Consider the following 13,231-nt stretch of genomic DNA (forward strand, 5'->3'; position numbering starts at 1 on the left):
CCGATGTAAATTTATCGATACATTAGAAGTAGAAAACTGGAAAAATCGGGTTTACAGATAGCAATTTAATTCTGATACCCAATCTTCTGAGTTTACTGTGGACATAACAGCAAAAAACGAATGTAAAAAATGGTGACTTACAACGCCGCCAACTTATTGTGTTCTTCAGTTTTATTCCATTCACTTCTGTGTATGGCGCCAGAGAGGGACGCCATCACGTAGTGGCACGGGTATAACTTGTTGGCACCCCTAGCTGGTTAGACAAACGTCCCGGAGTTTCTCCCTATCCCTCCCAAAGCGGATGGTGTACTGCAGGAGAACAGCATGAGACTGCATTCCATTGGACTCACATTTCAGATGCTACTGGAACAACAACAACAGCTACACCTACTGCTACTACGTGGTATGCTTACGGAACATCGATATAGTAATTAAACTGCCAGTCTACCTACCTATCTATCTGACTGTCTATACATCCATCTATCTATCTATGTGAATCAGCTAATTGAGAAAACTACCTATCTGTCTATTGCCAGACGCCTTCATCCCGTAAGGGGTGGTCAGAAACAAATCGCCTCCATGTCGCCCTGTCCCCCGCCATTTCACTGCCCTGTTCCCAGCTCAAACACCCCTCTCTCATTTACCTCTCCACTTCATCCCTCCATCTCATCCTTGGCCTCCCCCTCCACAACATTCACATACACTCTTCTCGTTAGTCTCTCGCCCTCCATCCTCTCCACATAGCCAAACCACCTCAGTGTATTTCTCCTAACGCTTTCTATTACATCGACATCTACACTACAACACTCCTTCACTTCCTCATTACTTTTGTCAGTCTGTCTCTAAATGTATCTCCACATGCTCTTCTCAAGGAACTCATTTCCACCGCTCTCACTTCTTGACTTGCGTCCCTTCAACAAGGTCCAAGCTTGACTTGCATACGTTAGTGTTGCTATCGCAATTCTATTATGCAGCGACCTTTTTACTTCCATGCTCATTTCCCTGTTTCTTATCACTGCTTTCAAAGAACCAGCAACCTCTCTTACTTGTACCCTTTCAAACACTTCACTCTCCTACCCAAGTACTTAAATGCACTCATATTTTCCATTTCCTCATCATCCAACCTCATTGTACATTCAGTGGCTTCATTTATCTCGAAGACCATAGCTGTACTCTTCGCTACATTCACTTGTACATTCCGTTTCTTACACACTCCACCAAACTCATTCACCAAGCCACGCAGTTCTCCTTCATTGTCACTTAACAAAACAGTATCACCTGCAAACAACAGTATAGGGAGTTTCCAAACGATGCCCTCTCTCATTAGGGCCCCTCCAGCATACACTGCCCTACCTTGTACAGTCGGCCTAAGAAGTGACGGCAGAGTATGCAGAAGTTTTTGGTCAGCATTAATGCCCTATACTCTTCCTTATATCTCTATGAGGTGAAACCTAATATGTCAAATTGTTACAAAAAACAATAAATCAATGCCAAAGTACCTGTATATTTCAAAATTGCAGGAAACGGTTCGTTAGTTACGATAATAGGAAATCCTAAACGGAACTAATTGAAATTTCAGAACTATCGCTCAGGGACAGTCAGGAGTAATTTGCGGAGTTCAAATCTAGTATGGAAATACGCAGTAATTTTTGGTAGCGTAAGACTGAACAAAAGGGAGTTTCACTAAACAATTGAAATTAGTAATTATTATTTATAAAATAATTGCCTTTACTATACTAGGGAATAATTTATAGTCATTTATTTCCTTTCCAATGTCTACATGGGCGACGACAGAGATCGGGAAGGCGGCGTTAGCAGGAGAGCTATTTTAAATGTTTCGATCAACATACACGAAAGAAAATAACATCTACTCAAAGACATGCAGTTATGACATTGCCTTTGGCCAGTTTTCCATTAAGAAAAAGCTCTGGATTATTTTATATAAGCCAGAGGGCTGTCGGTGAAAGAAATATATATATATATATATATATATATATATATATATATATATATATATATATATATATATATATATATATATATATAAGAGCCTCGAAATTTGCGTAAAGCTTGAGCTACTTGGAGAATGCCAACTTCTGCCATAGTCTGGTATCCTCAGTGCATAATCGATTGCCAAGAGTAATAAAATGCAGAGGTTCATAAACAAATCATTAACTTCAAAAAAAATTCCAAATCAGCATTTTCAGCTCTGCAGGACATCACAGTTTATTTCAAAAAAAGATATTAAGATTCAAAGAGAGTGTAAAAAGTACATGCTTTAGCATTGCAAGAGCTTATGAACTCATGTTTTGGTCTTTATTGCCTAGTGTAAGAGAAAAAAGTAGAATCTGTCATTTCTCCTTACAACTAAAAATAACTTTGCTGCAATTGGGAATAATGTTTCTAATTATAACTATTACTGGCGAGAGGAAGATGGAATAAATGGCAGTATGGTCTTGCTGCTACCGCAGGTAGGGCATCATTACCAAGAATAATTTCATTGTTATGGTATCCTTACTGTTGCTGTATTATCACCATAGCATTTGAAAGTAAGGTAGTGTATTGCAGTCACAAGAATTTTCTTTAACTGGTCTTAAAAACTTGAGCATCTGCATTTGAAAAACTGGGAAACAAATAAACCAGGAACACGGAGTTATACTGCCCACCGCGCGGAATAATTCAATACACATTCATTCAAATCGGGAAAGGTAACTGTTAACTTCTAATATATCACTGCCTCCTGTTATTCATTTTACATCATTCTTAGCGCGATATAATATTTATTTTTTTTGAAATGACGTTATGAAGGCATTGAATGTTTACCTTATATTCACTGCTTTCATTGAACGTATGGCAGTCACAGTGACCGAAGCAACCTGAAACTCTGCCATTACTTCTTGGGGCGACTGTACATACTGAACAACCATGCAGACATGACACATCCTTATTTCAATCGTAAATTCATTGCGAGAACATGAGTAAACGAGAACAGTGCAAAACTGCACTAAAGCACAGAGAAAGGGGGACATGGGCAGGGAGGAGGAGACCAAGGATGAGATGGAGGAATGGAGTACAGAAGCAGGCTATATGAGATCGGGGGATGTAAACTGGGGGCAAAGCAGTGAAATGGCGGGAGATAGGGCGACATCGAGGCGACTTGTTTGTGGCCACCTCGTACGAGATTGAGGCGTCTGGCTATAGAAAGACAAATAGATAGAATTAATATGAAAGTGAGAATATGTGGCAAGGTGTATGGGTGACTCTGAGTGCACGGGTGAGTGATAGAAAGTCAGAAGTGAGTGAAAGTGAGCTAGAATGAAGGTTAGTAAGTGAGAGTGCAAGAGTAAAGGTGCATGTACTGTATAAAGTTGAGAGTAACTGAGTGTGAAAATGAGAGTGGGTAAGAGTAAGTGAGTGAGAAAGAGAGAGAGAGAGAGAGAGAGAAAGAAAAGTGTGTGAATGAATTTGAATTAGAGTGAGTACGTGAAAATGCAATAGTCAATGAATCTCTCTCTCTCTCTCTCTCTCTCTCTCTCTCTCTCTCTCTCTCTCTCTCTCTCTCTCTCTCTCTCAATCAAGAATATGCAGTTCCATTCTAGTTTTCTGTGCTAATCTCTCTCTCTCTCTCTCTCTCTCTCTCTCTCTCTCAGTCAAGAATATGCAGTTCCATTCTAGTTTTCTGTGCTAATCTCTCTCTCTCTCTCTCTCTCTCTCTCTCTCTCTCTCTCAAGAATATGCTGTTTCATTCTAGTTTTCTATGCTACTCTCTCTCTCTCTCTCTCTCTCTCTCTCTCTCTCTCTCTCTCAAGAATATGCTGTTCCATTCTAATTTTCTGGGCTACTTAAGGTCTACATCTTAAAGTATTACCATTCATTTCACTTTCTATGATTTTATTTATTTATTTATTCATTCATTTTTAACACCCTGCCCATTTCATTTTTTTTTCTTTTTCATAGTTTCAGTTCATTCCTGTTAATGCAGTGAACGATTCGAGATTTCACCGTTATCGCCGTTTATTTTCTGTTCCAAAACAAATAAACTGCTTCATTATTTTATGCCACGTATGCCGGTGCTGCATGAAGCTGTACTGGAGTACGTAATTTCTGTTGTTTGTAACACTAAAAGTTCTGCCACTCAATGTCCAGGTTTCACTCCCATATGAAAATGTCGGTAGGAAAATAAATTGCAGCAATATAAGAAATTCCTTTGCTCTTTTCCACCCTTCTTCCCTGTGTTCATACCCTTTTCAACCCCTAAACCACAACACCCGCTTGTACCAAGCTTGTACCCCTGCATCATACTCCTCTCGCCTGCGAATAATTCAGTGACCCATGCTTCGAAATTTCAGATCAGACTTCGCATAGCCAGAGTAGTGGCAACGCGAAGTGTTAAAGCTGGACGCTTGGTCACCTGTACAAAACAATCTGCTCACTCCTATCACAACCTCAAGCCACGGTCACCACTACTACCCATTTTTACCATCATGGTCACTGTCATTATTGATTTTAACTGATTACTACTCTTCATATCATCAGCTAAAACAGTTATTCGCCTTCCACCTTCACCACCACCTGTCATCACAACCACTACCCACCTGCGCCACAACCACTGTCACAATCACCGTTATCCACATGCACCACCACCACTAACCACTCCCACTACCTTTCATGCACCACCACCACTAACCACTCCCACTACCTTTCATGCACCACCACCACTAACCACTCCCACTACCTTTCATGCACCACCACCACTAACCACTCCCACTACCTTTCATGCACCACCACCACTAACCACTCCCACTACCTTTCATGCACCACCACCACTAACCACTCCCACTACCTTTCATGCACCACCACCACTAACCACTCCCACTACCTTTCATGCACCACCACCACTAACCACTCCCACTACCTTTCATGCACCACCACCACTAACCACTCCCACTACCTTTCATGCACCACCACCACTAACCACTCCCACTACCTTTCATGCACCACCACCACTAACCACTCCCACTACCTTTCATGCACCACCACCACTAACCACTCCCACTACCTTTCATGCACCACCACCACTAACCACTCCTACTACCTTTCATGCACCACCACCACTAACCACTCCTACTACCTTTCATGCACCACCACCACTAACCACTCCTACTACCTTTCATGCACCACCACCACTAACCACTCCTACTACCTTTCATGCACCACCATCACTAACCACTCCCACTACCTTTCATGCACCACCACCACTAACCACTCCCACTACCTTTCATGCACCACCACCACTAACCACTCCTACTACCTTTCATGCACCACCACCACTAACCACTCCTACTACCTTTCATGCACCACCACCACTAACCACTCCTACTACCTTTCATGCACCACCACCACTAACCACTCCTACTACCTTTCATGCACCACCATCACTAACCACTCCCACTACCTTTCATGCACCACCACCACTAACCACTCCCACTACCTTTCATGCACCACCACCACTAACCACTCCCACTACCTTTCATGCACCACCACCACTAACCACTCCCACTACCTTTCATGCACCACCACCACTAACCAATCGCTACTCATCTGCACCGCTAGACAGTATATAGACACTAGTATATATCTCATAACCCAGTGCACAGGATGTAGTGTCTGTTGGAGACATACACAGCTCCTCACTAGGAATGTCAGTCTACATAATGTATATCCACAATCTTGTTGTCCCAGATCATCAAGAATTAACATATGATGTATCTCAAGCAGTCTCTTATTCCAGGCGACTAAGAATTTAATGACGTATTCAAACACATGGAGTAACCAGCCCTAGTCAGCTAGTCCACGTGAATGGAAATCTACTAGACACTACATCACACACGCACATCCTCTCCAAGCTGTATGTAATGTCGGAGAGATTCCCTTCAGATCAGAAAAAGGGAGAGAGGGGCTAGAGAGAAGGCCCGACACAAGGGTCATCAGGACACTTGGCCGTCATGCTTCGTTACGCTGTAACTCATTATTGATATAACTGTGCTATAAATATCCGTAACCCAAGAGTGCTGTAACTCACCTCGTTGACGCTACGTCTCACGACTTTATTCTGGCTGAGCTTGACGATCCACAATCGACTTCCCTATCTCCCTACAAGTACCTAGGACCACGCTATCGAGACTACCATTGTCATTATCACCATCACCACACACCTGCACCACCACCGCAACCCACCTGCACCTTAACAACCGTCACCATCACCACCGTCCATCTACACTACCATCTACTGTCACCACTACCATACCTACTTGCAACACCACCACTACCCAATGTACCATAACTTCTATCATCACCACTACTAGCAACCTATATCACCACCACTACCCACATGTAACACCACCACTGTCACCACCACCACTACCTACATGTAACACCACTAACCGCCACCACTACCCACTTGCACTCCTTTACTTACCACCACCACTACCCACCTGCACCACCACTAACCACATCCATTAACCACTTGCACCACTACCACTAACCACTACCACTACCCATCAGCACCAACGTTATTCATCACCACCACTACCAAATCCGACACCACCTTCAATTAACAACCCTATCCACTTGCTCCACTCTCCCTGTCACTCCCACCATCATCACCCACCTGCACCTTCTTCCCTAACCATCACCTGTACCCACCTGCACCATCTTCCCTAACCACCACCTGTACCCACCTGCACCACTCTGATGTCTCGTCCCTCTAGAGTTGTTCCGGCTGTGTAGGTGGAGACCAGATCACTATCCGCCTCCAGTTGGTCCAGGAGAGAGAGGATCTGCAGAACAACGTGACAGATTGTGAGAGGGATGTGGGAGACTATTCACCATGTTGTCAATATTTAATCGAACAAAATCATTACAAACCTACCATATAAGTACCCGATAATCACTAATATTATCTTAAAATCATTCCTAACCTGCCACCAACTACCAATTAATCACTACCGTACTATTTACTCTTAAAAAATCATTGCTAGCCTATCATCTAATTAATACTTATTCATCATATATTCGAGACAAAATTATCGAATGAATTACCACTTTATTTCTATGTTAATTACAATTTGTCGACGACTATATAACTGCTTAATTACCAGCTTACATTTTATGCATAAATTACATAATATAGAATGAGAGAAGAAGAAGAAGAAGGAGGAGGAAGAGGACGAGGAGGAGGAGGGGGAAAACAAGGAGGAGGAGGAGGACGAGGAGAACGAGGAGGAGGAGAAAGACAAAGATGAGGAGGAGGCGGAGATGGAGAATATTGTCAAGAAAAAGGATAAATTGGAGTAAATAGAATTGGTTAAGAAGAAAAGTGATCATAAAAAGTCAGTTGAGGAAGAGAACAGTAAATTGAAAGATAACTGTGACTCACATATTGTAGATCATGATAATTTGTGTGGTCAAAAAGTGGCGTGGATGAAGGCTGTCTTATAATGTTCCTTTGCTCGTCCACCAACCTGTAACAACACCAGTAACTCATTTAACACCAAAACTTTCGCCTGTCTATCTGTCTGTCTATATCCAGATGTCTTAATTCCGTAATGGGTGGCCTCCATGTCGGCTTGTCCCTTGCCATTTCGTTGCCCTCCTCCCAACTTACAACTCCTTCTCTTATATGAACTTCCGACTCCATCCCTCCATCTCATCCTCGGCCTTCCCCTCCACCTTACGTACATAAACTTTCCTATTTAGTCTTTCACTCTCCATCCTCCTCATATCTACAACTACCTCAGAGTATTTCTCCTAACTCTTTCTATCACATCCACATCCACACAACAACGCGCCTTCACTCCTGATTTGCCAGTCTGCCTCTCCATGTAACAGCACATGCTCCTCTCAAGTAACTCATTTTCACTACTTTCACTCTTGTTTCCTGCCAACAAGCTCCAAACTTCGCTTCTATGAGTTAGAGTGGAGATCACAATACTGTCACGCAGCGACATTTTACTTCTATGCTCACTGCCCTATTTGTTATCATTGCTATCAAAGAACCGGCAACCTTTCTTCCCGGCTGTATCCTTTCAACCACGTCACCCTCTAAACTTCCACCCTTACTCATCACACTACCCAGATACTTAAATGTACTCACATTTTCCATTTCCTCACTATCCAGTCTGACTGTGCTTTCAGTGACTTCAAAATCACAGCTTTACTCATCCTACATTCAGCTTTAGACTCCGTTTCTTACATACTCTCTCAGACTCATTCTTGAAGCCTTCCAGTTCCCCTTTGTCCTCACTTAACGGTACAGTATTATCTGCAAGCAACAGAACAGGAAGTTTCTCATTAGGGCCGCACAAACATCCATTGCTTTACCTAGTATCTCTTTCAAACTCCATTCACACACAAATTAAACAACCATGGAGACACGACACATCCCTGTTTTATTCCAACATTCAGATAGAAAAATTCACTCAGGTCACCGTCCACACGCGCCGCAGGTGTAGAGCCCTCATATATTCCTTAGTGTAGAGCCCTCATATATGCCCTATTGAAATGGGTAAATAGCGCTAAAGATATAAAATGAGACTTAATCGTACCTAGAAAATTTAGGACAATTGATGCTTGGCCTTTCATTAAGCTATGTCGGTATTCAAAAGAGTAAGTTGTCTGACGGTAGTTCAAATATGCACAAATGTGTCGAACTCTGACCTTTCCCTGTGAGCTTGATCTTTGACTGAGTATTTCCAGAATAGAATTTCTTCGGTGTTGCCTTGCCCTGAACCCTTCCTCCACATTTGGTTTGGAACGGGCAATAACTGCTTAGCTGACATTACCAGGTCAATAACTGCTTAAGATGACATTCGTTAACCCTCATCCCGCTCACCAAATTTGGTCAAACTCGGATAAAAACTGTTTAAGTGACTTGTTAACACACACACACACACACACACACACACACACAGGCAGACAGACACACATCGAGTAAATCATAACACCCGCTCTCGTTTTGCGAGCGCGGGTGTAATAAGAAACTATTACAATGTTCTTGGTGTTAAAATACAACCCATCTTTATTTTCATCAGCCTACCCAATATCTCACAAAATACACTGATTCATCTCATTTGAAATATGAACACAGGCAAGAACTTATCTATGGGTACCCTAAAAAATAAATATATAAACAAAACGCATGCAGACCTACTCCCACAATTTTATGCTGAGTGTCGTATTCTAAGTACAGTAGCTATACAGATTTCGTGATGCCTCCTCAAAATTTCAGTTTTCTCTCCTTATAACTTCCTGTGTCTGGTGTTCTTCTATCACTAATATATCCCTGGAGCTAGAATTCTCTAGCCTTTGCCACTATCAGTAGTACTTGCTTCTAATACACTATTCTACTGACATTAGGTTTCCCTCACTGATACTCTCTTGTAATTACTGTTCTCCTACCATTACAGTACTATTTCCATTAAGGTTATTGGAGCAAATCCTAATCCGTACTATGAACCCAGATTAATCAGTCCCCGGCTCAGAGACTGGTCAGAGCAAATAATGGCTTTGTCCGGACCCAGTGATTCTTCCACACAATGGCACTACACGTTGGTACTGTACATTGGTATTCTCACAGATTGGCACTGCACACTGACACTGCACATTGGTACTACACATTGACAGTGCACATTTGTACTTGAAACTGGCACTATACATTACCACTGCACATTGGCACCCTCACACATTAGCACTATACATTGGCTCTAACACTGACCCTGTACGTAGTCACTGCATATCGGCACTGTAAATTAGCGCTGTACATTGGGACTGCACAATAGCATTGTACATTGGCACTGTATAATGACACAGCACACTAACACTACGCATTGGCAGGGAACAGTAACACTATACTCGTATACTGACACTACACATTACTAGTACACAGTGCCACTGAACTGCGCAATGGCACAACACACTGGCACTGTACAGTACCTTGGGCACAACACATTATAACTGCATGTTGTCAATACACATAGACATTAGTATTACACAATGACAATGATCAGTTGCACTTCACAAACGCTGACTACCATTGCACATTCGCATTGCACATTACGTTAACACACTGGCAATGCACATGGACACAACTCGTGGACATTACGTCTATCTGCATACTATATACCTAGGCTGCTTCCCCCAAAGAAAGGGAGGTAGCCGAAACAGGACGACACACTCCTAATTTACTCATCCACACAAACACATTCATTCGCATCTTAGCGAATGGCATCAGTCTGTGGCACTACACATTGATACTATGCATTGCCAATGTACTTCCTCGTACACTGGCACTGCACATTCGCACTACACATTGGCAGCACATAACCATTCATATTATCACTATACAATGGGACTACACATGAGGACGTTCGCATTAAACACTGGCACCTCACATCAAACATTGGTATGAAAACCCATCGGCACTACACACTTTCACAACATAACCGTAGACATTGGCCCTACACAGTAGCACTAGATACCCGCCCCATGAAATCTGTGAATAACTATTCCTACTCCAGGATTACCAACGATCCATGCATTTCTTGCAAATTTTAAGTAATAGGTTGTAGCAAAGCGCCAGTTGTTACATTAATCACTTGAAACAGTTCGCAGCATGCCTTTTGCCAATGCTGAACTACATAACTTAGATGAGTAACTATGCTCTAAATGCTAAGCAGACCTCATATTGTGATTTAATGTAGAACTTGTAGTTTTGAATTGGTGAATAGACACTTTTTTTTCTTTTTAATGAATTAACGGCCGTATGCTTAAACACACATGGCGAGGCCCTGTTTTAGTTCCTACTTTACACACTAAGTAAGCACCACCAAGCTCTCATTTTTTACACTGAGGGAAAGGGGACAGGTGGTAGCCCTCCGTGACCAGTTGGTAAGTCGGAGGCGCTCCCGTCGGAGTCGCCATGACTATTCTTTGTCGCGACAGTGTGTATCAACAAAAAACAAATCAATGCCCCATCATTTTTTATATATTAACACTTGCTTGTACATATACTTTATATACTTTTGGATTAATAAACTTTTCAGTCAATGGTTATGTTATAAATATGATATCTAGAGCTACAGTTATAAGAATTAGGCAATCCGGCGACGCAGAACCACCACCAAATAATAAAAATAAATAACTTTAAACTGATTCAGTGTTCTATTTTTCTGTTTATCATCATAACTTTCATAATCATCACCATCATCATCACCATTAATATTCTTCTTCTTCTTCTTCTTCTTCTTCTTCTTCTTATTATTATTATTATTATTATTATTATTATTATGCCTCTCCCCACCTATGGTGTAGGAGGCAGTAAGTGATTCGTCTGTCCGTCCGTGTTTGTGTGAGTGCTGCATGGGTCCATGCGTCCATAACACTGGTGGGCGCGATATCTTCTGAACCCATCGACGGATTTCCACCAAACCTTTGCTGCTGATGCAGTATGAGGAGCTGATGAACTTATTAGGCCAGCTAAGTCAAGGAGTCAAGGTCATATGGTGTCGACTTAGCTTATCCTTGTGGTCATGATATCTCTGGAACCATTGGACGAATTTCAACCAAACTTTTTTCATTGATAAAATATGAAAGGATGATGATTTGATTAGGTTAGGAAGGTCAAGGGGTCAAAGGTCAAGGTTGACTTAGTTTATTCTTCTGGGAGCAATATCTTCTCTACCCCTCAATGGATTCAACCAATCTTTCGTCAGAGATACAGTATGAAGGGACGATTAACTGATTAGGTCAGTAAGGTCCTGGAGGTTATATGGCAAGCCCATGAACAAGGCTGGCGGAGGTGTACCGAGCAATGCTTTACGTCGACAGCTTGAGGCCCGAGTTCTCAGCGATTTATTATTATTATTACTACTACTGTTGCAGCTACTAACATTAATAATAATCATCATCATCATCCGGACCTCATTTCCCACCCTAGGGCAGGGTGAGGAGTACCAATGTCCAGACAGCCCAAATTTGCCAATGGGCCACACTTCCATTCACTCATCATTCAAGCCCCCGGAATCCTGGCTCTATCGGATACGCCAAAAACATTCACCACGTTCTGTAGCTTCACAAAAACGTATCCGATTGAATCAATCCAGACGCTGCCACTTTAAAAAGGGGTGCCAAAATCCCTGATCACGCACTTCTCCTCATAACATTCATACAGCCAGCTCGATCTCTTGTCAGTTCCCTGGACTCACCAACTTCCAAGCCTCTCTTCCTCACACACTCATCCACCATATCTCTCCACCTTCTCCTTGCCCTACCTCGCCTCCTCCCTCCTCCAAATTCGCTCAGATGTACAGTCACGCGTACTAATTTCTACTCAGGGGTTACCCCTTCCTTCCCCCCTCTACCCTGGACAGAGGGAAGGGGGGAATCGCGAACAAGTCTACCCCGCCTTCTGCCCCCAACTCCCCCACCCTCCACCTCCAGCTGCCAGTTACTGATTAGACGCAAATTTTCTCATGTCCTGTAAACATGACTAAACTGTCGTCGCACACGCTTTCAACGGCCAAGATTTGGACTATATTTTTAGAATAAATTATTACCGTATTGAACTGCATTCTCAAATTGAAAATATTCACCATCATTGTAATCCAGTGTCGTCCGCTGCACAATTCTGGGTTCCAGTGTTTACCTTTTCACTTCCCCCACCTGTCTCTCTCTCTCTCTCTCTCTGAATTTACTTTTCCCACTCACTCTTTCTTTTTAAATTTATATAACTTTCTCTTTGCTTCTCTCCCTCTCTCCCCCTTCTCTCTCGTTCTTTGTCTTAAGGCTTCCCCGCCTCTCACCCCTCCCCTCCCCCCACCTTAGGCCTGATCAGCAGTCAGTTATACCGTCACCGCTCCTTCGTATATCGTGTGCAGGCAACATTTATCACACACACTTAGGTCAGATGTATGGAAAGCTATTTTATCTAGATATATATATATATATATATATATATATATATATATATATATATATATATATATATATATATATATATAGATATATATATATATATAATTGTATTTCTCATTATGTGCCAAGTTCAAATAGAGAACACCAGACCAATATTTGTAATTTGTATTAGAGTGACCGTTCCACTTCACATAGCTGGGTAGCTGGGCTTATAAACTGCACACACACACACACACACACACACACACACAACTTAAAT

At 42.2% G+C, this 13,231-nt stretch overlaps 1 protein-coding gene across 1 annotated transcript in view; it reads right to left on the minus strand.

The window, feature by feature from the left end:
* Nucleotides 1–11,469, minus strand: part of LOC145406219 (carboxypeptidase B-like) — a 41,629-nt gene extending 30,160 nt beyond the window's left edge. The window contains exons 1-3 of the mRNA XM_080277435.1: nt 11,360–11,469; nt 7,439–7,523; nt 6,741–6,839 (exon numbers count right to left, since the gene is read on the minus strand). Coding sequence (XP_080133561.1) covers nt 6,741–6,839; nt 7,439–7,523; nt 11,360–11,469 — 294 coding nt within the window. The remainder of the gene's footprint in view (nt 1–6,740; nt 6,840–7,438; nt 7,524–11,359) is intronic.
* Nucleotides 11,470–13,231: the final 1,762 nt, after the last annotated feature.

Source organism: Coenobita brevimanus, chromosome 8 (genome assembly GCF_032717465.1).
Source record: "Coenobita brevimanus isolate Jiangsu-jjx chromosome 8, ASM3271746v2, whole genome shotgun sequence".
In the NCBI taxonomy this organism is placed as follows: Eukaryota; Metazoa; Arthropoda; class Malacostraca; order Decapoda; family Coenobitidae; genus Coenobita; species Coenobita brevimanus.